The sequence below is a fragment of the Heterodontus francisci genome, chromosome 5 (genome assembly GCF_036365525.1).
Source record: "Heterodontus francisci isolate sHetFra1 chromosome 5, sHetFra1.hap1, whole genome shotgun sequence".
NCBI lineage: Eukaryota > Metazoa > Chordata > Chondrichthyes > Heterodontiformes > Heterodontidae > Heterodontus > Heterodontus francisci.
Window position 1 is genome coordinate 33,116,458 of NC_090375.1, and position 24,562 is coordinate 33,141,019.

At 41.6% G+C, this 24,562-nt stretch overlaps 1 protein-coding gene across 5 annotated transcripts in view; it reads right to left on the bottom strand.

The window, feature by feature from the left end:
- Positions 1-683: 683 nt before the first annotated feature.
- The window catches only part of LOC137369804 (focal adhesion kinase 1), a 717,355-nt gene continuing 693,476 nt past the window's right edge, over positions 684-24,562 (bottom strand). For all 5 annotated transcript variants that reach the window (XM_068031302.1, XM_068031301.1, XM_068031300.1 and 2 more), the window contains 3 exons: positions 11,425-11,580; positions 9,038-9,118; positions 684-1,677 (listed from right to left, as the gene is read on the bottom strand). In XM_068031302.1, coding sequence (XP_067887403.1) covers positions 1,462-1,677; positions 9,038-9,118; positions 11,425-11,580 — 453 coding nt within the window. In that variant the 3' untranslated portion in view covers positions 684-1,461. The remainder of the gene's footprint in view (positions 1,678-9,037; positions 9,119-11,424; positions 11,581-24,562) is intronic.

Sequence of the window (24,562 nt, forward strand, 5' to 3'; positions counted from 1 at the left end):
CATCTAGAGTTTCTTGGTTACTTCTGAAATATTTGGAAAACTCTGCAAAATTACAATGTTCTTAGTTCTCCTATCCTAGGAAATCATTTCATAAAGCTATCCTGCATAAATGCAGCAATATGCTTAGGAGATAGAGTCACTACAGCCAGACTTACAAGGACATTCACGCTCAAATATACAATCTTCAACAGACAAATCCATGTAGCAACAGAGTTGTGCATCTGCTGACAGATCCCACCTACTCTCCAGAGGATAGAGAGAAACACAATGTGAAAGAGACAAAAAGATAGACTTTTTTTTTAATTAAAAAAAAGTTGTTGAGTATGCTCAAATTTTAAATTTTTTTTTGTTCTTGGGATGCGGGTGTAGTTGGAAAACCTGTATTTATTTCCCAGGGGGCATTAAGCATCAACCACATGGTGTGGGATTGGAGCCACATATAGGCCAAGCTGAGCAGTTTCCCTTCCCTGCAAGGACATTAGCAGGACAATTGTGAACAAGTTGGATTCTTAAGCTTTCACGGTCACTTCTTTTGATGCCAGCTCATAAATCACTCACAACTTTGGGTTGCTAGTCAAGTCCTATGTTTAAGTATAATTTCTAATAAAAATGGAAACAAGGTGCAGCTGTATGTCAGATAATCTGCAGAAAACATTACAAGGTTGAGCTTTTTGTTAACACCTTTTTAATAGGTCAAATAACTGTACAGTTCATTATATTCTTCCTGAGAATAATTTATACCCCAAAATGAAGGAGGGCGTGCCAGAGAACAGGTAATACATATGGAAAATAATATAAATGTACCACGCCTGCATACTATGCTGTTCCCAACAAACTCCTAGACAAGCCAGAAACAAGATGGTTAGTAACTATTTTGTTTTTAATTGAGATCATGGCTTTCGCTTTAAATAATTAAAAAAATGAAGTTAAACAATGGTAGAAGAAATATTAATACACAGCACTCAATTTTGCTGCACCTATAAATGCAGCACAATCTGTTCCAGGTTTTTTCTAAACCACTGGCATGTATTTCTGTTTGAAGCAAAATACAGTCTCAGATCTATTCTACATGCTAGTTTTTAATTAACACTTCAGAGTGTTGGTGAAATACAGGAGCACCTCCGTACTCCACAAGAGTTGGAGTAACGAAGAAAGATTTTTTTGTTACCTTAAATGACGTCAGTCTGAAAATATAACATCTTTGTTCAAATCCTGGTCGATGTATTGCAGCTAAATATTGGTCTGTTTCTAGTCAGTGATTAGAGTTCCAATCTGGAGTTCCTGTACTGTGGAGCAAGAATTCTCAGCCCTTAGGTGTCCCAAAATCCTTGACAGTACTTTCTCTGTTTTTATACATATGTAGATATATAAAGTTTTTTTTGGCTCTTTGTGATTCCACATGCTGGTGGTAGATTTGATCACATGATCATTTCAAGAACCCCCAGAGCAGGCTTCAGATGGCTAGAGGGGTCTAGGGTGACCTCCAATCATTTTCAGTCTGGCTTGGTCAATAACATCCAGCAAATTTTTGGCATCCACAGCCAATGCATGTGCAGCTGTCAGCATCTGCTTCTTATATTCCTGCTGGAGAGTTGTCATCACATATTGTTGGGCCAACTTCATTTTTCCAATTAATTCTGCTAGGTCAGAGTTCAATAGCTTTTGTGCCATCTCAATCTATAGAGGAAAAATAAGGTTAGAGGCTTCCACAAACAAATACATGTTAAAAAGGTTCACATAATCAAAATGGTAAAAACTGATGCCAGTACATTAACATCTCAGTGTTTAATTGCACTAAGTAGCATTTAATTGAATTAATTAAACTCCTCCCATTACATCCTTGAAGGTGGAAGTATAATTTGTAAAACGTTAATACTGACATGCTATTATGATATAAAATTACCAAATAATCAAAGAAAAACATTGATTTGTAAAAAGAAAAATGTCAAGAAAGGAAGATATATGCAGTCAAACACATCCAATAATCCCTTGTGGCTTTGGTTTATGCTTCATTTTAATTTAAAAAAACATTGGACCAAATCTCACTGGAAAATCAATGATGAGTTTACGATGCATGCCTTTACTAATGCATAAATCAGGCAGCAAGTTTAGGCAAAGAAGATTTACATGGTGAGCTGCAAATGTGCATTACTTTATGGTTGATTTACACTACTCTGACATTTGCCTCGCACAAACAGCAGTTCACCCTCAACCCTGCCACTGTAATTTTTTTTAAGAACTTGCAGGATTTGCACATTAATTGCTGATTATACACGCCGTAGAAAGTTAGGGCTCACAATTAACAGCGTAAGTATCCTTCTAACTGTGTGATAGTTGTTGATGCAATGCCAATTAAACTCTCTGACCAAGAATGGGAAAAATTTAAACAGTTGAGTTTTATTTTTGGATGCAGTTAATTCTTCTTAGTGATTAAATTTTTAAAAAATTCTTACTTTTTCTTTCTGTTGCTTCTTTTCTCTCGCTCCAATCTTTCTTTCCCTCTTCATTTCTCTTTCTGTGCCTGATCTGACTGTAATTCACTAACGCTAATTCACCCTATTTCTCAGTCGTTCCTCTATTTTTTTCTCAATCCTTAAATTTCATTGGTTAAGGGGATACATTACTGGCCCCATTGTTCACTAAGGTCCCAGGATCCCCATTGCCCTTGAATGCCATTTCAGCTCGTACTTCCAGTAACTTGTGATGCAAATTATATTTGAGTTGAAGGGTGCAGTAAAAAGTCTAAACGAAGGCCACTGTGAGATGCCCTGCTCCTGCAAGATTTGGCCCATTGACACACAGGAATTGAGAGGTGTAATGATTTACAACAGTACCCCTTTCACATTGCTGATGATACTAAATTAGGGCACATGTTGTTCTGTGATTCAGAATGCTGGAAGAGGTGAACAGGTTAGCACAGTCATGGCAGATGAAGATCGATGCAGATAAATTTGTAGCAGTACATTTCGGGAAAAAGGACAGTGAAAGGATGTAAGGACTAAATGGTAGGATTATTGACAGAATGGAGGAAGAGAGTTGAGATGCATAGATCATTAAAGATGGGAGTCCAAAATCAAAAGATGATAAAAAGACAAATACAGTTCTGGATTTTATACATAGGGTATTGACTATAAAAACAGGGAGGTGATGTTGTATTTGTACAAGACACTGGTTAACAACAACAGTGCAAGATGTTCTGGCCAACTCATTAAAGAAAGGATATTAGTAGCATAGTAAGGGCTGACTAGAATGATATCAGGAACAAGTCATGAAAAATGACTTGAACAATTGGTGCGTTAATATGTCAGTAAGTTATAAGCGATGCCAGCAAGGCCACATTTATTACCCACCCCTGGCTGGCCTGATACTGAGTGGCTTGTTCGGCCACCTCAGAAGAATTGACATTCACATAATGTGGGACTGGATCAGACAGGCAGATTTCTTTCTTTGAATGCCACTATTTTTATTGGAGTCAGAGATCGTTTGCGGGGTGGGGTGGTGTTGGATTTAACAGACGTTTTAAAATTATGAAGGGTTTTGGGAAGGAAAACACTGTTTGTGCTAGCTGGTGAATCAGTAATCAAAACTATTCTCAGAATTCAATGGAAGAAGAAATAGGAAAGTTTGGAGTAACTTTTTTTTTACAGTAATTAGAACTTGCAATGCGTTATTAGTGGCTACTGATGTAGACTACAGCATCTTTTTTTAGATTTTTTTTTGAGATACAGCACTGAAACAGGCCCTTCGGCCCACCGAGTCTGTGCCGAACATCAAACACCCATTTATACTAATCCTACACTAATCCCATATTCCTACCAAACATCCCCACCTGTCCCTATATTTCCCTACCACCTACCTATACTAGTGACAATTTATAATGGCCAATTTACCTATCAACCTGCAAGTCTTTTGGCTTGTGGGAGGAAACCGGAGCACCCGGAGAAAACCCACGCAGACACAGGGAGAACTTGCAAACTCCACACAGGCAGTACCCGGAATCGAACCCGGGTCCCTGGAGCTGTGAGGCTGCGGTGGAATTGGAAAGTCTTTGAAAAGAAATGACATAAAAGGATAAGGGCAAGGGACTGGGATTACAATAGATAGATCCATTTGATGAGCTAACAACAGCACAGTTGTGATGGGATTAATGTTCTTCTGTTATAATATCTATGATTCTACTTTTGTGATCGGAGTTGAAATATGGGATGTACTGCTTGGATGAACCATCTATTTAATAGATCCAAGAGTTCCAAGTGAAATGTGTCTTGAATATTCTTTAAACTAGTTTTTGATACATAATTCACAGCACAGAACAGCCCAATGCACATTAATTTGGCTTTTCAATTACAGAGGTGAAATATTAGGCATGCCAACTACAAATATCAATGCTGATTCAGTAAAGATTCTTCTGCAAGTGAACGGCTGTGTAAAAGGAGGTTTACCTTGCATCTAACAGTTGCTATATCTGATGAAATGTGCTTGATACCCAGTGGAAAAAGCCAGATGTGTTCTAGTTTTTAAAATGTATACCTCAGCCGTGCGAACCATTTTTAAAAAAAAAAGAGAAAAGCTAGGGGTTTTACTAGAATTATCAGTCTATCATATATCAACCTATGATGTTGCACACAGTCAGGACCATGTGCCATCTTCAATAGCAGCACGGTTAGCGGGCAGGGGATACAGATATACTGTCCCTCTTAATTTATTGTCATCATATATTTTGTCCTGATACTTGGGGCTGAATTTTGTGCCAATTTTTTTGGGGGGGAGGATCCTGGCATTGGGCTGGAAAGTTGGGGGCAACCCCACCTTAGCTGTTTGGGGGACCAACCTTCTCCATTTTTTGGCTCTGAGGCAATTAAATGCCTGCCTTCGGGGCTCCCATCCCTTTAAAAGAAGGGAGACCGCCTCCAAGAGCTGCGGCCAATCGGAAGGTTGGCAGCTTTTCAGTCTGAGCAACGCCAACAGGAGCAGTGGCCACTGCTGAGACTGCAACAGGCCTGGATCAGCCGGCAAGGAGGAGGCCCGGGAATCAAGTTTGTAGGCCTCACTGGGGGACAGTTAGGCATGCCCAAGTGGTGGGCGGTCCTCCTTGGGCCACAAGGTGCCAGAGCAGGAGACCATCCCCCCCAACCCAGAGCCCACGGGGAGGCCACTAGCTTTTACTGGACCCACCGTGGCAGAAGCCCCACCCCCCACCGATCCCCAAACTGCTGGTAAAATACCAGCAGCAGTGGGAAGAGGCCCTTAAGGAACTCAATTGGGGTCTGGGCGGGAAGGCTTTCCTCGATCTTTCCCGCCTCCTGGTTAAATTCCATGGGCATGCCACACCACCCCCCCGCAACCTTCTGTCACCATTTTATGCCTCCTACCACCCTCCACCTCCCAGCCCATCCCTAGAGCACTGGTAAAATTCAGCCTCTTGTGTGCACCATGATAGGTGACTAACCTGTATATAAATAATACAGATAATGAGCATGTCCTTTGTGTTACAGCAATTTTCATACAACTTGATTAATTTCAAGAAAGTGATGATTCTATGATCTGTGATAATTTCTCATAAAAAAATGTTTGTGTGGCTGTGTAAATTTTAAAATGTAGAACAAGTTTGTTTTTAATTTCCATTATAAACTCTTTTTTTTTTAAATTCATCTTGGGATGTCAGTGCCGCTGATTAGAAAAGCTTTTATTGTCCATCCCTAATTGCCCTTGAAAAGGTGGTGGTGAGCCACCTTCTTGAACCGCTGCAGTCCATGTGGGGTAGGTACACCCAAAGTGCTGTTTGGAAGGGAGTTCCAAGATTTTGACCCAGCAACAGCGATATAGTTCCAAGTCAGGATGGTGTGTGGCTTGGAGAGGAACTTGCAGGAAGTGGTGTTCCCTTGCATTTGCTGCCCTTGTTCTTCTAAGTGGTAGAGGTCGCGGGTTTGGAAGGTGCAGTCTAAGGAGCCTTGGAGAGTTGCTGCAGTGCATCTTGTAGATAGTACACACTGCTGCCACTGTGCGTTGGTAGTGGAGGCAGTGAATGTTGAAGGTGGTGAATGGGGTGCCAATCAAGCTGTCTGCTTTGTCCTGGATGATGTCCAGCTTCTTAAGTGTTGTTGGAGCTGCACCCATCCAGGCAAGTGGAGAGTATTCCATCACACTCCTGACTTGTGCCTTGTAGATAGTGGACAGACTTTGGGGAGTCAGGAGGTAAATTACTCACCGCAGGATTCCCAGCCTCTGACCTGCTCTTGTAGCCACGGTATTTATATGGCTACTCCAGTTTAGTTTCATGGTCAATGGTAACCCCAAAATGTTGATAGTGGGGGATTCAGCGATTGTAATGCCATTGAATGTCAAGGGGAGATGGTTAGATTCTCTCTTGTTTGAGATAGGCACTTGTGTGGCGCAAATGTTACTTGCCACTTATCAACCCAAGCCTGGATATTGTCTAGGTCTTGCTGCATTTCTACACGGACTGCTTCAGTATCTGAGGAGTCACGAATGGTGTTGAACATTGTGCAATCATCAGCGAATATCCCACTTCTGACCTTATGATTGAAGGAAGGTCAATGATGAAGCAGCTGAGATGTTTGGGCCTAAGACACAACCCTGAGGAACTCCTGCAGTGATGTCCTGAAGCTGAGATGAGTGACCTCCAACAACCACAACCATCTTCCTTTGCACTAGGTATGACTCAAACCAGCTGAGTGTTTTTCCCGATTCCCATTGATACCAGTTTTTGTAGGGCTCTTTGATGCCATACTCGGTCAAATGCTGCCTTGACGTCAAGGGCAGTCACTCTCACCTCACCTCTTGAGTTCAACTCTTTTGTCCATGTTTGAACCAAGGCTGTAATGAGGTCAGGAGCTGAGGGGCCCTGGTGGAACCCAAACTGAGCATCACTGAGCAGGTTACTGCTAAGCAAGTGCCACTTGATAGCACTGTCAATGACACCTTCCATCATTTTCCTGATGATAGAGTGTTGACTGATGGGTCGGTACTTGGCTGGGTTGTATTGGTCCTGCTTTTTGTGTACAGGACATACCTGGACAATTTTCCAGATTGCCGCGTAGATGCCAGTGTTGTAGCTGTACTGGAACAGCTTGGCTAGGGGCACGGCAAGTTCTTGAGCACAAATTGTCAGTACTATTGCAGGAATATTATCAGGGCCCATAACCTTTGCAGTATCCAGTGCCTTCAGTCGTTTCTTGATATCCCGTGGAGTGACCTGAATCGGCTGAAGACTGGCATCTGTGATACTGGGGACTTCAGGAGGAGGCTGAGATGGATCATCAACTCAACACTTCTGGCTGAAGATTGTTGCAAATGCTTCAGCGTTATCCTTTGCACTGATGTGCTGGTCTCCCCCATCATTGAGGATGAAGATATTTGTGGAGCCTCCTCCTCCTGTTAGTTGTTTAATTGTCCACCACCATTCACTACTGGATGTGGTAGGACTGCAGAGCTCAGATCTGATCCGTTGGTTGTGGGATTGCTTAGCTCTGTCTATCAGATGCTGCTTATGCTGTTTGGCATGCAAGTAGTCCTGGGTTGACACTTTAATGGTAGAGTGGGGGATATGCCAGGCCATGAGGTTACAGATGAGTACAATTCTGCTGCTGCTGTTGGCCCACAGCGGCTCATGGATGCCCAGTTTTGCATTGCTAGATCTGTTTGAAATCTATCCCATTTAGCACTGTGGTAGTGCCACACAACACGATGGACAGTATCCTCAAAGTGAAGACGGGACTTCGTTTCCACAAGGACTGTGAGGTGGTCACTCCTACCAATACTGTCATGGACAGATGCATCTGTGACAGGCAGATTGGTGAGGACGACGTCAAGTCTGTTTTTCTCTCTTGTTGGTTCCCTCACCACCTGCCGCAGACCCAGCTTTGTCCTTTAGGACTCGGCATGCTCAATCAGTAATGGTGCTATCGAGCCATTCTTGGCAATGGACATTGAAGTCCTCCACCCAGAGTACATTCTGTGCCCTTGCCACCCTTAGTGCTTGTGTGGCACATGGAGGAGTACTGATTCATCAGTTGAGGGGTGGGGGGGGGGCTCGATGGTAAATAGCAGGAGGTTTCCTTGCCCATGTTTGACTTGATGCCATGAGACTTCATGGGGTCCGGAGTCGATGTTGAGGACTCCCAGGACAACTGCCTCATGACTGTATACCTTTGCTGGGTCTGTCCTGCCAGTGGGACAGGACATAACCAGGGAGGGTGATAGTGGAGTCTGGGACATTGTCTGTAAGGTATGATTCCGTGATTATGACTATGTCAGGCTGCTGCTTGACTAGTCCGTGAAACAGCTCTCCCAATTTTGGCACAAGCCCCCAGATCTTTGTAAGGAGGACTTTGCAGGGTCGATAGGGCATTTGTTGTTTCCGGTGCCTAGGTCGATGCCGGGTGGTCCATCTGGTTTCATGCCTTATTGACTTTGTAGCGGTTAGATACGACTTAGTGGCTAACTAGGCCATTTCAGAGGGCATTTAAGAGTCAACTACATTGCTGTGGGTCTGGAGTCACATGTCGGCCAGACCAGGTAAGTATAGCAGATTTCCTTCCCTAAAGGACATTAGTGAACCAGATGGGCTTTTATGACAATCAACAATGGTTTTTGGTCATCATTAGACTAGCTTTCATTTCCACATTTATTAACTGAATTCAAATTCCAGCCTCTGCCGTGGCAGGATTCGTACCCATGTCCCAGAGCAATACCCTGGGTCACTAGTCCAGCGACAATACCACTATGCCACCACCTCCCCAATAATGGCTGCAATGATGCAATTAATGCTTCCCTCAAATGGCAGCACTGCAGTGTTTCCACGGTGGTGGGGGGCACATGTAGTTGTAGCTTAAACAGTTTACACAGGCAGTTTCCATTCTAAATGTGGATTAGGAACTTATGATGAACATGCTGACAAGAAGTGAACTCAGATGCATTACATACACTCACATAAGACTAACTCCAAATTGTAAGAGTTACTTTGTGAGTAGCAATTGATTTGATTAATCCAAGGCTGAAATATGTATTTGCTTACCTCTCTGTGGGTGCTTGCTGGGAGTGAAGGAATGGTTTCATCCACTGTCGCCAATAAAGTTCTTAATGCCAAACCAACCTCCTGCAAATACATTTACCAGAATAAAAGTACTGCTGATAATATACTGACCAACTTGGTACAGGATATGAACAGTAAGAATCTCACTTCTTTATCCTCAATCAAATTTAATGAAATTGAGTCGTGTTCGGCAGAACATGATTCAATTTATATCACGTGTGCATGCTAGCGTGGGCACGTCGTATATCTGTAGGCATGAACTGTATTAGAGTTTAAGTTTAAGGTTTAATAAATTTCATCATCTTTAAACCAAAGAAAGCCCGTTTGTGCTCATTTCTTTGCCTTATAATTGGAAAGTTGTGAACAAGGATTCACAAAGGGGGAGCTCAATACACAGTGTGTTTAAAAAAAACCCTGTTACAATAAGACCAGGTCGAGACAGCAAAAGACCCCTAGACATATTCCTTACCTGGTCATAACAGTACTCAGCATGGCCTCGCTATAACAAACACCCTCTTCCGCCAGAAGGGCAAATGCACCAAGGCTCCTTAGACAGCACCTTCCAAACCCGCGACCTCTACCACCTCGAAGGACAAGAGCAGCAGATGCTTGGGAACATCACCACCTGCAAGTTCCCCTCCAAGTCACACACCATCCTGACTTGGAACTATATCGTCGTTCCTTCACTGTCGCTGGGTCAAAATCCTGGAACTCCCTTCCTAACAGCACTGTGGGTCTACCTACCTCACATGGACTGCAGCGGTTCAAGAAGGCAGCTCACCACCACCTTCTCAAGGGCAATTAGGGATGGGCAATAAATGCTGGCATAGCCAGTGACGCCAACATCCCATGAATGAATAAAAAAAATAAACATTTTATTCTTTATATAAACATCACTGCTTTGTGACACAATCAAGCATTTTATTTAGCTAATCTCATATTAATTTCTCTTAACCATGCTGAGCTAAAAAGATACGACTAAAGAAACCCTTTTTGTCTTCATGGTAGCAAGCTAATCTTACTTGGTTATTTTTTATTCAATTTGGAGAATGATCTCACTACTCTGGGAAACGTTACAGAATTACGGAAATCCTGTGGTTTATGGAAATAAAAAAAGCCTGCAATTTACATCAATAATTTCATAAATGAATACAAAACCCACATTTTACTGAAGAGCACATTGATGCCTAAATCTGTTCCAAAATACAGTTCAATATATGAAGTCTCACAAATTTTGACCTGAAAAAGTAAGCTAGGTTTCCTGCCAAGCAAATGAAATCAGACATCCCTTTTTTGGATTTCTTATCTTCACACAGCCATGAGGTGAGAAGGGGTGCACTAGCAAAGAACCAAGAACAGCACATTTGGCGGCAAGTAACTCACCTCCTGGCTCTCCAAAGCCTGTCCACCATCTACAAGGCACAAGTCAGGAGTGTGATGGAATACTCTCCACTTGTCTGGATGGGTGCAGCTCCAACAACACCCAAGAAACTCGACACCATCCAGGACAAAGCCTGCTTGATTGACACCCCGTCCACAAACATTCACTCCCTCCAACACTGACGCACAGTGGCAGCAGTGTGTATCATCTAGAAGATGCACTGCAGCAACGCACCAAGGCTACTCAGGCAGCACCTTCCAAACCCACGACCTCAATCACCTAGAAGGACAAGGGCAGCAGATACGTGGGAACACCACCCAAGTTCCCCTCCAAGTCACACACCATCCTGACTTGGAACTATAATGCCGTTCCTTCACTGTCGCTGGGTCAAAATCCTAGAACTCCTTTCCTAATAGCACTGTGGGTGTACCTACCCCATATGGACTACAGCGGTTCAAGAAGGCAGCTCACCATCACCTTCTGAAGGGCAATTAGGGTTGGGCATTAAATGCCGGACTGGCCAGCGACGCTCACATCCCATGAAACAAATAAAAAAAAATTGGAGATGGATAACACTGCATGGTAATTATCTACAACCCCTGTCAATTTTTGCTTTTAATGTTCTAACCCTCTTCAAAATGATCTTGATTCATTCCCTACCAGACTGACTTGGGCTATTTTTGCTTCTTGCTTTTAAAATGTATGAGTCTGTGACATTTTCCTTTCTGAGTGAGTGTGTCAATTTAGTGCTAATTAAGTGCAGTTTTGTGCTTGATTGGGACTGCCCAAACCCATTTCACATAGGACCCTTACAGTCAACAGATAGTTTCCAACCCATCAGTCTGTGTTTGATTTGGTCCCAGAGGTGAAAGGGCTGTGTCTAATCTTCTACGCCCGTCAATCACGCTTGTTTGTACCTTTTCCAGAGACTTGGTGCTGACCACAGTGTAAAAGAATGCATAGTATCAAATTTAAAATCATTCCTCACCTTTACCATTGGTATGTATTCCTCTGGAGGTGCTGGTTGGATTTTACTAGACATTTCTATCACTGCCTTCACCAATCCAGTTACATTTTCATACACTTTGTCATTTGAACGGTCCAGGTTAGCTGTGGGTGGAGGGCTTATTTCTTGTGGCTGAATCTGGATTATAAGAATCAAGTTGGTTAGCATCGTGCTATATTCTATTTCTTCAAATTACAACATATCATCACGGATTGTCATGTAAATAAATCTCCTTAGCTCCATGAGTAACTGTAGAATATCAGAGAATCATAGCATTTACTGGACAAAAAAAAAATCTGTTGTTAACTGCATCTCATTTGTTAACAATGCCACAATGGTTAGTCTCTTGCGTGAACATTTTCACACATCAAGGACATGTCAGTCAGCCTTCGTAAAGAAGTGTGCTATAGCACAGACACCAGAAAACTACAAAAACTGCTCTCAAAAACAGAATATATTGTGAATAATAGATAGCAACACAATTTCAAGGCTGTAATTTAACTATGGGGTTTAGCTGGACATTACATACCTCTCCAGCATTGCTCACATAGCCCAGGGCACCACCTCCTCTTAATGAGATTACTATCATCACTATCAAGAATCCATTGTTCTCAAAATGCCCATTCATTTGAAAAAATGCGCAAATGTTTTAATGTTAGACCATATGTACTTGGTATTACTCTCTCCTTGAAGATCCATTGTAAGTTAATTAAAATCAGTCTTGTTAAAGAAATCAGTTGTCATTATCTTTTTGGTACAGTTGAAAACAATTATATTGTTCAACTGAAACAGAAAATTACTTTTAACTCTTTTGCCAAAACTGAACCAAAACTAGGAAGATAACACTCTTTTTAAATAAATGTGACTTTTGATAATTTGTAGGACTAAATAAACTTAAATAACTTCCAGTTCATCAATTTAAAAATTGCAAAGACTGGAATTTAAATTCTTGAGTATTACAAAAAGTCTTGGAGAAGCCAACAAAAGGGATTACATTATCAGCTGAAAAGTTATGAATAACCCAGAAGAATGTATTTTAGAAACATTTCACTTAAAGCATTAAGCTGTCTCCTCATCTCTCCCGCCCCACCTTGACCCTTGCTAAAATATGCCAAAATTAGAACTATTCATAGCACAGGACTTCAATTGTTGTATTTACTTGTGGTATTGTTTATGATATTCACCATTAAATAAAACTGAGTTAAAAAAAAATACTCAAGAATGTAGATGAGATTTCCATCCAAATAAAAATACAAAAACTTGATTTAAAAAGAAGTTAACCTTGTCTGTACATTTTTGTACTCATAAAGTGAAGGATCTAAGTGCTGGAAAGTTGAATACTCAGTTTTTGGCAACACATACCAGGAACAACCATTCTTGATTTAAGGGCAGCAGGGTCTGATGCAGAGGAAAGATTCCTCTACTCTGTGCCAGCAGCGTGCTTCAACTCCAATCTCCAGGTAGTTATCAGACCAATTTTTTTCATTTCCCATGCAGCTATTATTGCCCCACTGAGTAAAACCATAAATTTAGTACCAATGAGTGATAAAAATATGGGTGTTACTGTGCTGAATATGCAAAAAAATAGAGTGACAAATCTCATTTTATATAGGGCTCCCACAATCTTGACACCATCTTCATCCCTGGATTGGGCTGAATTTAAGCAGAAGTTGGAAAGGCGTAAGTACTGTGTGCTAATTCACTGTTCCACCCTGTTCCTCACCGACTGATAATTTATATGATGATCTGTACTACAGCAAAACATCTTTACTGGAGACATGCAGAATTCTGTGGTAAGCAGAAAAATCAGTTTGACAACATAGAACTTTAAAATGCAGAAACATATAAAATGGACAAGTAAGGAAAGATTTACAGCTTCCATTAGTTGATTTAATATTCATGTAAATGATGAGACAAAATGGTAAGAAAGGTTAAACAAAAAACAAAACTACACATTAAACTGAATAAAACGAAGAAATCTCTGTCCCATTATAACTTTGAAGAAAAATCAGTAACCATATGCTTATGTGCAGCAAATGGTTTTATGTATTCAAATGATCAATGAACTGTGATATGACTTCCATATGAACTGGTTAAGTAAACTTGGAACAGTTTATTCAACACATAACTTAGCAAATGTTCAAATCAAGCTTCCTGAGCTCTGCCGTGGACCAAAAAAACTCTAGCAAAACATCTATCAGGCCCATGCATTCACTCAGGAGCTGTATATGTATTTTAGTAGGCTACATACCGAATCTCATTCGAATAACAGATTTTACCAGCAATTAATCAAAACAAGGCCACCAGAACATTAATAAAGGTTGTCGACCTTCTAAATTATTTAAAATCAATTTAAAACATATTAGTAAAAGGGTGATTACAACCACACTCAAACAATTAAGTTGAATATGTGTTTTTAGATACACAAGGAGTTATTATTTAATTATAAAATCAGAAGGTGACTTGAAAAGGGAGCATCCATTTTCTGCAAAAAAGGAAGCACAAATTGATCCCTAGCTTTTCATTAAAAGCTCAATATCTTAGTTTATTTCATTTGTAAAAGGATAGATACATTTGCACATCATTTGGTAAATATTCTACAAGCTATTATGGACCATAGAATCTTATAGATATTCTGGAAGTTTGAGTTATTTCGATACAGCACAGACTTGTTTGTCCCGGGGAAACAGATTGCTTCTGCATTTTCCCTTTTGATTAGAAAATTAAATAATACTGAAAGAAGTTTTGTGGAAATTATTCAAAAGTTGTACAAACACCATGATAGGGAAATCCATAATGCCTGAAAAGCTGTCTGTTTAAAACGTGAAATTGCTTTGTCTTTTTTAGTATTTGTATGTTAAAAAAATGCGCAGTTGTGCTAAGATCACATGTGTTTGATGTACTGAAAATTTACAGCTTTGGACAAAGAAAGTTACAACCATACCAAGAATTGTGTCTGGGAGGAAGTCACTTATAACTTTGGGTTTAAATTTAATGATATGTTAACTTGAGATTGCAATGTCAGTGTTTATAACCACATGATAATCTGCTGGTATAGTTTTCAGTTCACTTCTGAGCGACAAGGAAATTATTAGAATGACAATGTAGATTTCACAAACAGGAAGAATACAGACAGAAACTTGATTGTTCCTAACAGGTCTCTTTTTAAACCCAAAGCATGAAGAAAGAAAATTATGAGTCACAGAAGGTGCTGGAAATACTCAGCAGGTCTGGCAACATCTGTAGAGAGAGAAACAGAGTTAACATTTCAGGTCTGTGACCTTTCTTCAGAACCTGTTTTGATAAAAGGCTGCAGACCTGAAACATTGGGCTGGGTTTTAGGTTGCCGCCGCCATACTCGCGCGAGTTTTACTCCACGGAGCCATCTCGATCTTAGACGAGGTGGCTCATTAACATGGATGGGGCGCCCCTCCACCCCCACCCCGCACCTCCTCCCCACCGATGACGTGGAAGGGGCAGCCGAGCCATCCCTAGCAAAGATGTCTGGCGCCACTGCGCAGGCGCCAGCACCATTTTTAAAAGGCTTCAAGCCATTAGAAGAATTTTTAATGGGATCAAAGTGTTAAAATTTAATTTACACGTTACATCTGCACTCCCCTCACCCACACCCCCAAGGAATAATCGAGTCATTAATAGGCCATTTCCCCCCCCCAAAAAAACTTTGATTCAGATCACGACCTTTCCCCCCGACTTTTAATAACTTTAACCCTCAACCCCTTCCCACCATCCTCCCCACCAATTCAAAGAGTTTGACCCCGCTCTCCCCTTCCCGCACTGAGAAACTTACCTCCGTCCCCCTCCCCACAGGTGTTGCGCCTCATTTCCCCGGATGGGGATTCGAATGCCGGCCGCGGCGGCACTTCAGGAGGCGATGGGAACGTCAATAATGCAGGTCAGTCCATTTACTTGAATATTCAAATCTGGGTCCCGAGGCCGCTAATAGGCCTTACCGCCACCAGCAAGATAGGAATGAGCCCTGCCAGCGCCGAGGTTGGTGGTGGGCCTCATCTGCGGCAATCTTCATGCCCCCGCCACCATGGATCCCGATGTTGAGGCCCCTATAAAATCCAGCCCATTAACTCTGCTTCTCTCTCCATAGATGCTGATATTTCCAGCACTTTCTGCTTTTATTTCAGATTTCTAGCATCTGCAGTATTTTGCTTTTATTAAATTACTATTCAAGTTTGGTGAAAATCTCATTTTTGTTTGGTCAATTTACTTTGTTTAGGTCTCAAAAATGCTAAACAAAGAAGAGAATGCTCCATGGCCTCTGTCTTTTTCACATTTGAACCAGTGCAAATTAACCAGTCAACTAATTTTTCCACTTCAACAGAATTACCTAGCCATCCCAAATGATATATGAGATGGAGACTGAAAACTGCCAGAATGCCGGCTTGCACCAAAGCAAAATATTGAGCATTCCTAAAATACAGTTTTTAGTTTATTGAGGTGATAGACTACTAATTATAAGACATGGAATCAAGGGCCAATAATAGTTCTAAACATGCCTACTTTCAAATATCTGATGAGAAAGAGGTACATGCAAAGTTTAGTCAAAAGGCAATATTATAATCACATGAAAATTTTATAACATGGGCTTGGCAGATTTTTTATTTGAATTGGGAAATATGGAGAAGGAAAGTTGAGTATAAAGTGAATAATACAAAATAGAATTGTTCTGAAAATTAAATAAAGCCACATAAACTTGTTCTTGCTGATTATCAAAACAACAATTTATTTTGTGACTCCTTATCAATGATCCATTTTTTTTTTGTCCATGATCAATCATCCAAGCTTGGAGAAGTGTAAAGCTCATGCAACCAACACTATGGCTGCTGTGTAGATCAAACCGTAATAACCCAATTCTAACAAGGAGGAAAAAAATCTCACAGACGGACTGAATATACTATTACATTCTGTGTGGTGGAAATGCAAAATCAAGAGGCACAGGACAATTGCCAATGCACAGAACACCAGCACGACTGATGTCAAGTTCCTGCTTTGATTGTGTCCAGTACTAATCACTAATTTCACTAACTTTATTTCAGAATCTTAACCATGAAATCACAGCACTAATTAAAAGTTGTCAAATCAACATAATTTGGTTACTGTGTGTCCATTAATTTCTCATAACTTGGATTCTAATTCAGCTGTTTGAATTTCAAAAGTGATATCATATGAATTTTTACATGGGCCATATAAAGCCATATTGTAACAATCTCTAATTAAAAAGATTTACTGTAGCCACAGTCACAATTAAATGAATTTTCTCATCCTGTGCTTCAACTATCTGGAGTGCACTGGCTGAAAGGGTAGTGGAAGCTGGTTCAATAGTAACTTTCAAAAGGGAATTGAATATATATATATATATATATATATATGAAATTGAGCAATTTGTAGGAATATGAGGAAAGGGCAGGGGAGTGGGTCTAATTGGACAGCTCTCTTAAAGAGCCAACTCAGGCACGATGGACTGACTGGCCTCCTTCTGTGCTGTATGTTTTTATGAACCACTCTTTTTTTAAAAACCCTTATTTATTCTAGCATAGAATCTGCTGGCAAGGGCACTACTATTATAATAAATCAATTTAAATGTTTAACTGTTTTCAAAGAAACATGTTGGAATTACACAGCCCTTTTCATGTCACCTTGAAGAAACAGATACAATAATTACAAATCAGACAAAAATTAAAAAGAAAGAAATACACATATTATTTGCTTACCCTCCATGGCTAGTGGTGAACACAATGTGAAGGAAGGTTAAAGAAATTTACCAAAAGGGGAAAAAAAGGAAAACAATTATTAAAAATGCAGCAAGCAAACCAATAATGCAATGTGCAGTTAAAATGATGTTAAAAGCTGTGAAGAAAATGCAGTCTAAAAATATCATGCATCATCAAACTTGTTAGAGTGCAATTTAAAAGCTGTGTACATAATTTCATTTTCAAAAGTTATTTTTGTCGAACTAAAAGCATTCTTTAAAAATCATGCAAATCAAATCACTGGAGCATACCAAACAAGTAATAAAGTCCGTCACATAGATAAAATTAAATAGTTTTACTGCACAGAACAGAACCATGAAAGCAAGAAACTGGACAAATGCTTGACTTCCAAATGAAGGTGATAAAAATTGTAGCAGCTAGCAATGCAACCCAAAAGATAAAAACAGGATACAATGAGAAACTGTGGAAACAGATTTGTGTATTGTACAACGAACAAACTTATTGTTATACAATGGCACGCCTAACTTCACATTAACACATCATTTCCTGTTTTTCTTTCTGCATCTACCAGCAGAGGTGTGAAATAGGGAAATGCTACTTCTAAGTAACACTGGAAAGACATATTACAGACAGATGAGATCAAATACTGCAAAGGCGATGGGTCCTGACAACATACCGGCAATAGTACGGAAGACTAGTGCTGCAGAATTAGCCGCAGCCCTAGCCAAGCTATTCCAGTACAGCTACAACACTGGCATCTACTTGACAACATGGAAAATTGCCCAGTATATCCTATCCACAAAAAGGACAAATAAAAACCGGGCCAATTACCTCCCCATTAGTCTAATCTCGATCATCAGCAAAGTGAGGGAAGATGTCATTGACAGTGCTACCAACGAACCATTTAAAAGCAATAAACTGCTCAATGATGCTCAGTTTGGGTTCTGCCAGGGCCACTTGGCTCCTGACCTCATTGCAGCCTTAGTCCAAACATGGACAAAAGAGCTGAACTCAAGAGGCAAGGTGAGAATGATTGCCCCTGACATCAAGGCAGCATTTGACCGAGTGTGGCATCAAGGAGCCCTAGTAAAACTGAAGTCAATGGGAATCAAAGGGAAAATTGTCCACTGGCTGGAGTCATAACTAGCACAAAGGAAGATGGTTGTGGTTGTTGAAGGCCAATCATTTCAGCCCCAGGACAGTGCTGTAGGAGATCCTCAGGGTAGTATCCTAAGTCTGACCATCTTCAGCTGCTTAATCAATGACCTTCACTCCATCATAAGATCAGAAGTGGGGATGTTCACTGATGATTGTACGATGTTCAATGCCATTTGCACCTCCTCAGATACTGAAACAGTCTGCATCCATTTGCAGTAAGACCTTGACAACATTCAGGCTTGAGCTGCTAAGTGGCAAGTAATATTCATGCCACACAAGTGCCAGGAAATGACATTCGCCAACAAGAAAGAATCTAACCATCTCCCCATGACATTCAATGGCATTACCATTGCTGAATCCTCTCCACTATCAACATCCTGGGGGTTACCATTGACCAGAAACTAAACTGCAGCAGCCACATAAATGCTGTGGGTACAAGAGCAGGTCACAGACTGGGAATTCTGTGATGAGTAAGTCACCTCCTGACTCCCCAAAGCCTGTCCACCATCTACAAGGCACAAGTCAGGAGTGTGATGGAATACTCTCCATTTGCTGGATGAGTGCAGTTCCATCAACACTCAGGAAGCTCGACACCATTCAGGACAAAGCAGCCCGGTTGATCAGCATCCAATCCACCACCTTAAACATTCACTCACTCCACCACAGTGGCAGCAGTGTGTACCACATATAAGATGCACTGCAGCAACTCACCACACCTCCTTCAACATCACCTTCCAAACCCGCGAACTCTTCCACCTAGAAGGACAAGGGCAGCAGATCCATGGGAACACCCACCACCTGCAAGTTCCCCTCCAAGTCACACACTATCCTGACTTGGAAATATATTGCCATTCCTTCAATGTCGCTGGATCATAATCCTAGAACTCCCTTCCTAAAAGCACTGTTGGTGTTCCCACACCAGATAGACTGCAGTGGTTCAAGAAGGCAGCTCGCCACCACCTTCTCAAGGGCAATTAGTGATGGGCAAGAAATGCTGGCCTAGCCAGCGATGCTCACATCCCATGAAAAAATAAAAAAAAGATGCTTCCCAACATTGAGCTGAAGGTATTATTCTATATTCCACTTGCCTAAGATTAAATAAACGATTAAACTTAAAAATTTATTTATGGAAATTAAAAAAAAGTGCAACTGTGACAAGTCTTGGTAATTCAGAATCATAATGCTTCACTGTTAGCAAAAATTTTGTTTTGTCTCTGAGATGTGCAGCTTTAAACCGTACGCATTAACCTGAAGGAGTGGATCACCTGCCCTGTTCTCAAGCCCACCAAATTTTCCTCCCATTGATTTCAAAGTTGAAAATCACGCTGTTTTATGCTATATGTTAAACTGCTTCAGAAAATATTTAATCTAAATGACACTCATTTTCTGTATGAAAGCCCCTCTAATTTAATTCTTATAATTTATCTTCTAACTCGTACATAAATTCTGATAAGAATTCATTCATTAGTATCTAATACCACCTCTTTTCATTCACTGGAAAACATTTATATGAACGTTGCACACTTCTTTCACTGGAATTTAAAAAAATATATTATTCTTCAACCGTGATTCACTTGTACAGTTAATGTTACTTACTGTCGGGATATTTGTATAGAGTTTCTACTTTTGGCTTTTCTCACTGAAACAAAATAACCATCGCTTTGCAGACATTTGGTCATGATTTAAAGGCAGATTAACAGTGAAATGGAAACTCTCTCTGACATGCATGTAGTTTAGACTTAAAAAGAAAAATGTTATCACAGATAACCTCATCCTCATGCAAAGCTTGCAAGTCAATGTATAGGGATATATTACAGAGTTGCATAACGTTAAAGGGGTTACATGCCTAAGCATATGATGTATCACTGTCCCTGAGTGCATCCTTGTGCGTCTTTTTGTATTCTATAAAAATACATACCATATTTTTATAAAATATAACATAATTCATAAGGGTATAAGCTCAGCAGGGACAAATGAAAATTTGGAATGGCATTAATAAGTAAATTGTCAGAAAGTACATGCAATTGTAATCTTGGTAAGATTGGTTTGACCGAGGTGCTGGCTGCACTCAGGAAAACCAGGTTAACATATGGCCTAACTGCATTGTGGGTGTGCCTGCACCATACAAAGTGCAGCAGTTCTTAAAGGCAATTAGGCATGGACAATAAGTGCTGGAACAGCCAGTAAAACCCACATCCCATGGACGAATTAAAAAAAAGGGTCAGAAACTGTACACCGGGGTTGAATAGGAGTGGTTCCGCTTGAGACAGAAACTGGATAGGGGGATGGAGCTGATTGCAAGAGTAGTTCGTAATGGTTAGCAGCCTGACAGCACAGAGGTGTTGGAGAGTTTGATGGATGTAGTTGAGAAATTGAACTCAATGCAACCAGCATGCACGTGGAAGTGCAGGAAGGATGTTTCCCCCGGCCGGGGTGTCGAGAACCAAGGGACACAGTCTCAGAATAAGAAGTAGGTCATTTAGGACTGAGATTTGGGGGTATTTCTTCATTCAGAGGGTGTTGAATCTTTGGAATTCTGTATTCCAGAGGTCTATGGAGGCTCAGTCAATGAGCATATTCAAAACAGAGATCGATAGATTTCTAGACATTAAAGTTATCAAGGGATTTGGGGTTGGTGCGGGGAAATGGCGTTGAGGTAGATGATCAGCCAACTCCTTCTCCTATTTCCCATGTTCCTATATGATTGTGGAACATGGCTTAATCTACAATCATATTTAATTGTGCAACTCAAACTGCAGTGTCCACATAGCTTTATAGGTAAGCATACTGTATATAAAATAGGCCACACCAAAATCCAGGTAAGAACTGTTATTTTTGTGGAACAGAAGTTGTATGTATCATCAATTCTCCTATCTAATGCATTCATCATTGCAGCTCATTAAATTCCCTACATTTTTCATTTAATAATAGTGCTGTGTTTGCTTCTTTAATTACAACAATTCTGATCTTCAAGCCTGAGGTTTCAAAATTTTAGAAAATATGTAACAGTACATTAGTGAATTACAACAACTTTACTGTGGCATGGTAATATAAAAAGTGGAAAAAATAAACATGTTCCGAGGAGGATAGAGTGAGAATATATGGGACATTTAACTAGTGCCAGTACTTTGGAGATGAACAATAACTACACTGTCCACTTCCCTTATTCTTTTGTGTTATAGTTCATCATGGAGTATATAGGCAAATATCACTATCAGACAGGTCTTATCAAAACGGACAACAAAAAAATGCATGATATCTAAGGGATTGAGGGGAAAAATTCCATGGCATTTCTTTGCTCAGCCAGCCTTTCCACCAGTGCAATGTAGAATTGAAGGCCAGTTTGGTTTCTGAAGTGTTTGCTCAGAGAATCTTACTTTCAGGCACAATGATTAGGTGAATAGTTTTTATATCATATTTTTGCTTCACTGATACAAAAAGGAAAATATATAAAGGAGCACAAGATTGTCCTTTCTGATTAGGTTAATGTGGCCTTTCATAGGGCTAAAGTGTCACTCAGCTGAATTTTTCAGAAGACCTGAAGTCCTGCTGCCCGGGCCAAAAGCGGATTCAACCCCACTCTGGTGGGTGGCGGGACCCTGAGGTGGCATTTTGCTGCTGGCAGCCAATTAACAGGCCGCTGCCAGTGGCCAGTGTTAAGGCTGCATCACCAGGAAGATTGTGCCTCCATGGGGAGACACCCTCGAAGAGAGGAGAGTTTCTTTTGGGAAACCAGGGCCAGGCAGACAGGCCCTGGCAATTAGGTGGGGGTGTTATTCCAGCAGCGCCGTCTTCAGCGCGGAGACAACCATTACCATTGGTGGCCCCTCTGTGGGCCGTGGACCGTCCATAAAGGAAGGCCCCTTCGGGAACCCGCTAGGGTTGACCTGGCAGTGTCCCCACACGACAGTGGCCCCTCCCGATGTGGGAAATGCCTGCAGGGTTGGGAGGCAGCCCTTAACTGGTCAATTAGGTGGCTCCATTGGCTGCCCAGCAGGTGGCCGCACCACTAAGCCTACCACCGGCAATATGCCATAGCGGTGGGAAGTTGTCAGGCTGTCCTCCCAACGCCTTCCCCCGCCATATTGTCAGACCTCCCGTTTCCCAGTCCGCCACCAATGGACTGGGAAAATTCAGCCCACAGAGTCACAGAATCATTACGGCACAGAAGGAAGCCATTTGACCCATTGAGTCCATGCCAGCCTTCTGTAGAGCAATCCAATCAGTGCAATTCTCCCGCTCTATCCCTGTAGCCCTGCAAGTTTATTTCCCTCAAGTGCCCATCCAATTTTGTTTTGAAATCTTTCATCATCTCTGCTTCCACCACCTTTTTAGGCAGCAAGTTCCAGGTCATTACCATCCGCTGCGTAAAAAAAATTCTTCCTTACATCCTCCTGCATCTCTTGCCCAAAAGCTTAAATCTGTGTCCTCTAGTCGTTGTACCATCAGCAAATGGTCTTCTTTGTCTACCTTATTTAAACCTGTCATAATAAATCGATAGATTTCTGGATACTAATGACATCAAGGGGTATGGGGATAGTGGGGAAAAATGGCATAGAGGTAGATGATCAGCCATGATCTGTTTGAATGGCAGAGCAGGCTCAATGGGTCAAATGGCATACCCCTGCTCCTATGTTCCCAATCTTGTACTTTATCAAATCTCCCCTCAATCTCCTTTGCTCCAAGGAGAACACCCCAGCTTCTCCAAACTAACCTTGTAGCTAAAATTCCTCATCTCTGGAACTATTCTAGCTTTCATTGCAGCAGCTTTTTCGGGAGCAGAGAGTGCGAGCGAGTGAGCAGCTGGGAAGGTCAGTTTAAAGTAAACTTAATTTCTTTTTGTTTTCGGCGGAGACCAGGGGGCTGCTGGGTAAGTAAAACCCTATATATTTGGGCCGTTTCTGAACCCGAGACACTACACCTGTAGTGTCTCCCACCCGCCCTCCTCCTCTAACCAAAAAAAAAGGACTCGGTGGTGTGTAGATAAGGTAAGGCTTTTTCTATTTCTCTTTTTTTTAATCGTGTGATTGGTAAAAAACTTTTCGTTCCTTTTTCATTTAACTAAGTTTAAGCTTAAGATTAAAAATGGCAGGAGATCTCAGACCCGTGACATGCTCCTCTTGCTCAATGTGGGAGCTCAGGGACATGGCTGATGTCCCTGACTCTTTCACGTGCAGGAAGTGTGTCCAGCTGCAGCTCTTGTTAGACCGCATGACGGCTCTGGAGCTGCGGATGGACTCACTTTGGAGCATCCGCGATGCTGAGGAGGTCGTGGATAGCACGCTTAGCGAATTGGTCACACCGCAGATTAGGATTGCTGAGGGAGAAAGGGAATGGGTGACCAAAAGGCAGAGAAAGAGCAGGAAGGCAGCGCAGGTGTCCCCTGCGGTCATCTCCCTCCACGACAGGTATACCGTTTTGGATACTGTTGAGGGAGATGGCTCACCAGGGGAAGGCAGCAGTAGCCAGGTTCATGGCACCGTGGCTGGCTCTGCTGTTCAGAAGGGCGGGAAAAAGAGTGGAAGGGCTATAGTCATAGGGGATTCGATTGTAAGGGGAGTAGATAGGCGGTTCTGTGGTCGAAAACGAGACTCCCGAATGGTATGTTGCCTCCCAGGTGCACGGGTCAGGGATGTCTCAGATCGGCTGCAGAACATTCTGAAGGGGGAGGGTGAACAGCCAGTTGTCGTTGTGCACATAGGCACCAATGATATAGGTAAAAAACGGGATGAGGTCCTACAAGCAGAATTTAGGGAGTTAGGAGCCAAGTTAAAAAGTAGGACCTCAGAGGTAGTAATCTCAGGATTGCTACCAGTGCCACGTGATAGTCAGAGTAGAAATGAAAGAATAGTCAGGATGAATGCGTGGCTTGAGAGATGGTGCAGGAGGGAGGGGTTCAGATTTTTGGGACATTGGGACCGGTTCTGGGGGAGGTGGGACTATTACAAATTGGACGGTCTACACCTGGGCCGGACTGGAACCAATGTCCTTGGGGGTGCTTTTGCTAACGCTGTTGGGGAGGGTTTAAACTAATGTGGCAGGGGGATGGGAACCAAATGAGGTCAGTAGAGAGTAAGGATGTAGTAACTAAAGCCTGTAAGGAACTAGATAATGAAGACAGCGTGACTAAGGGAAAGAGTAGGCAGGGAGCAGATGATGAAAGCAAAGGGACTGGTGGTCTGAGGTGTATTTGTTTTAATGCAAGAAGTGTAGTAGGT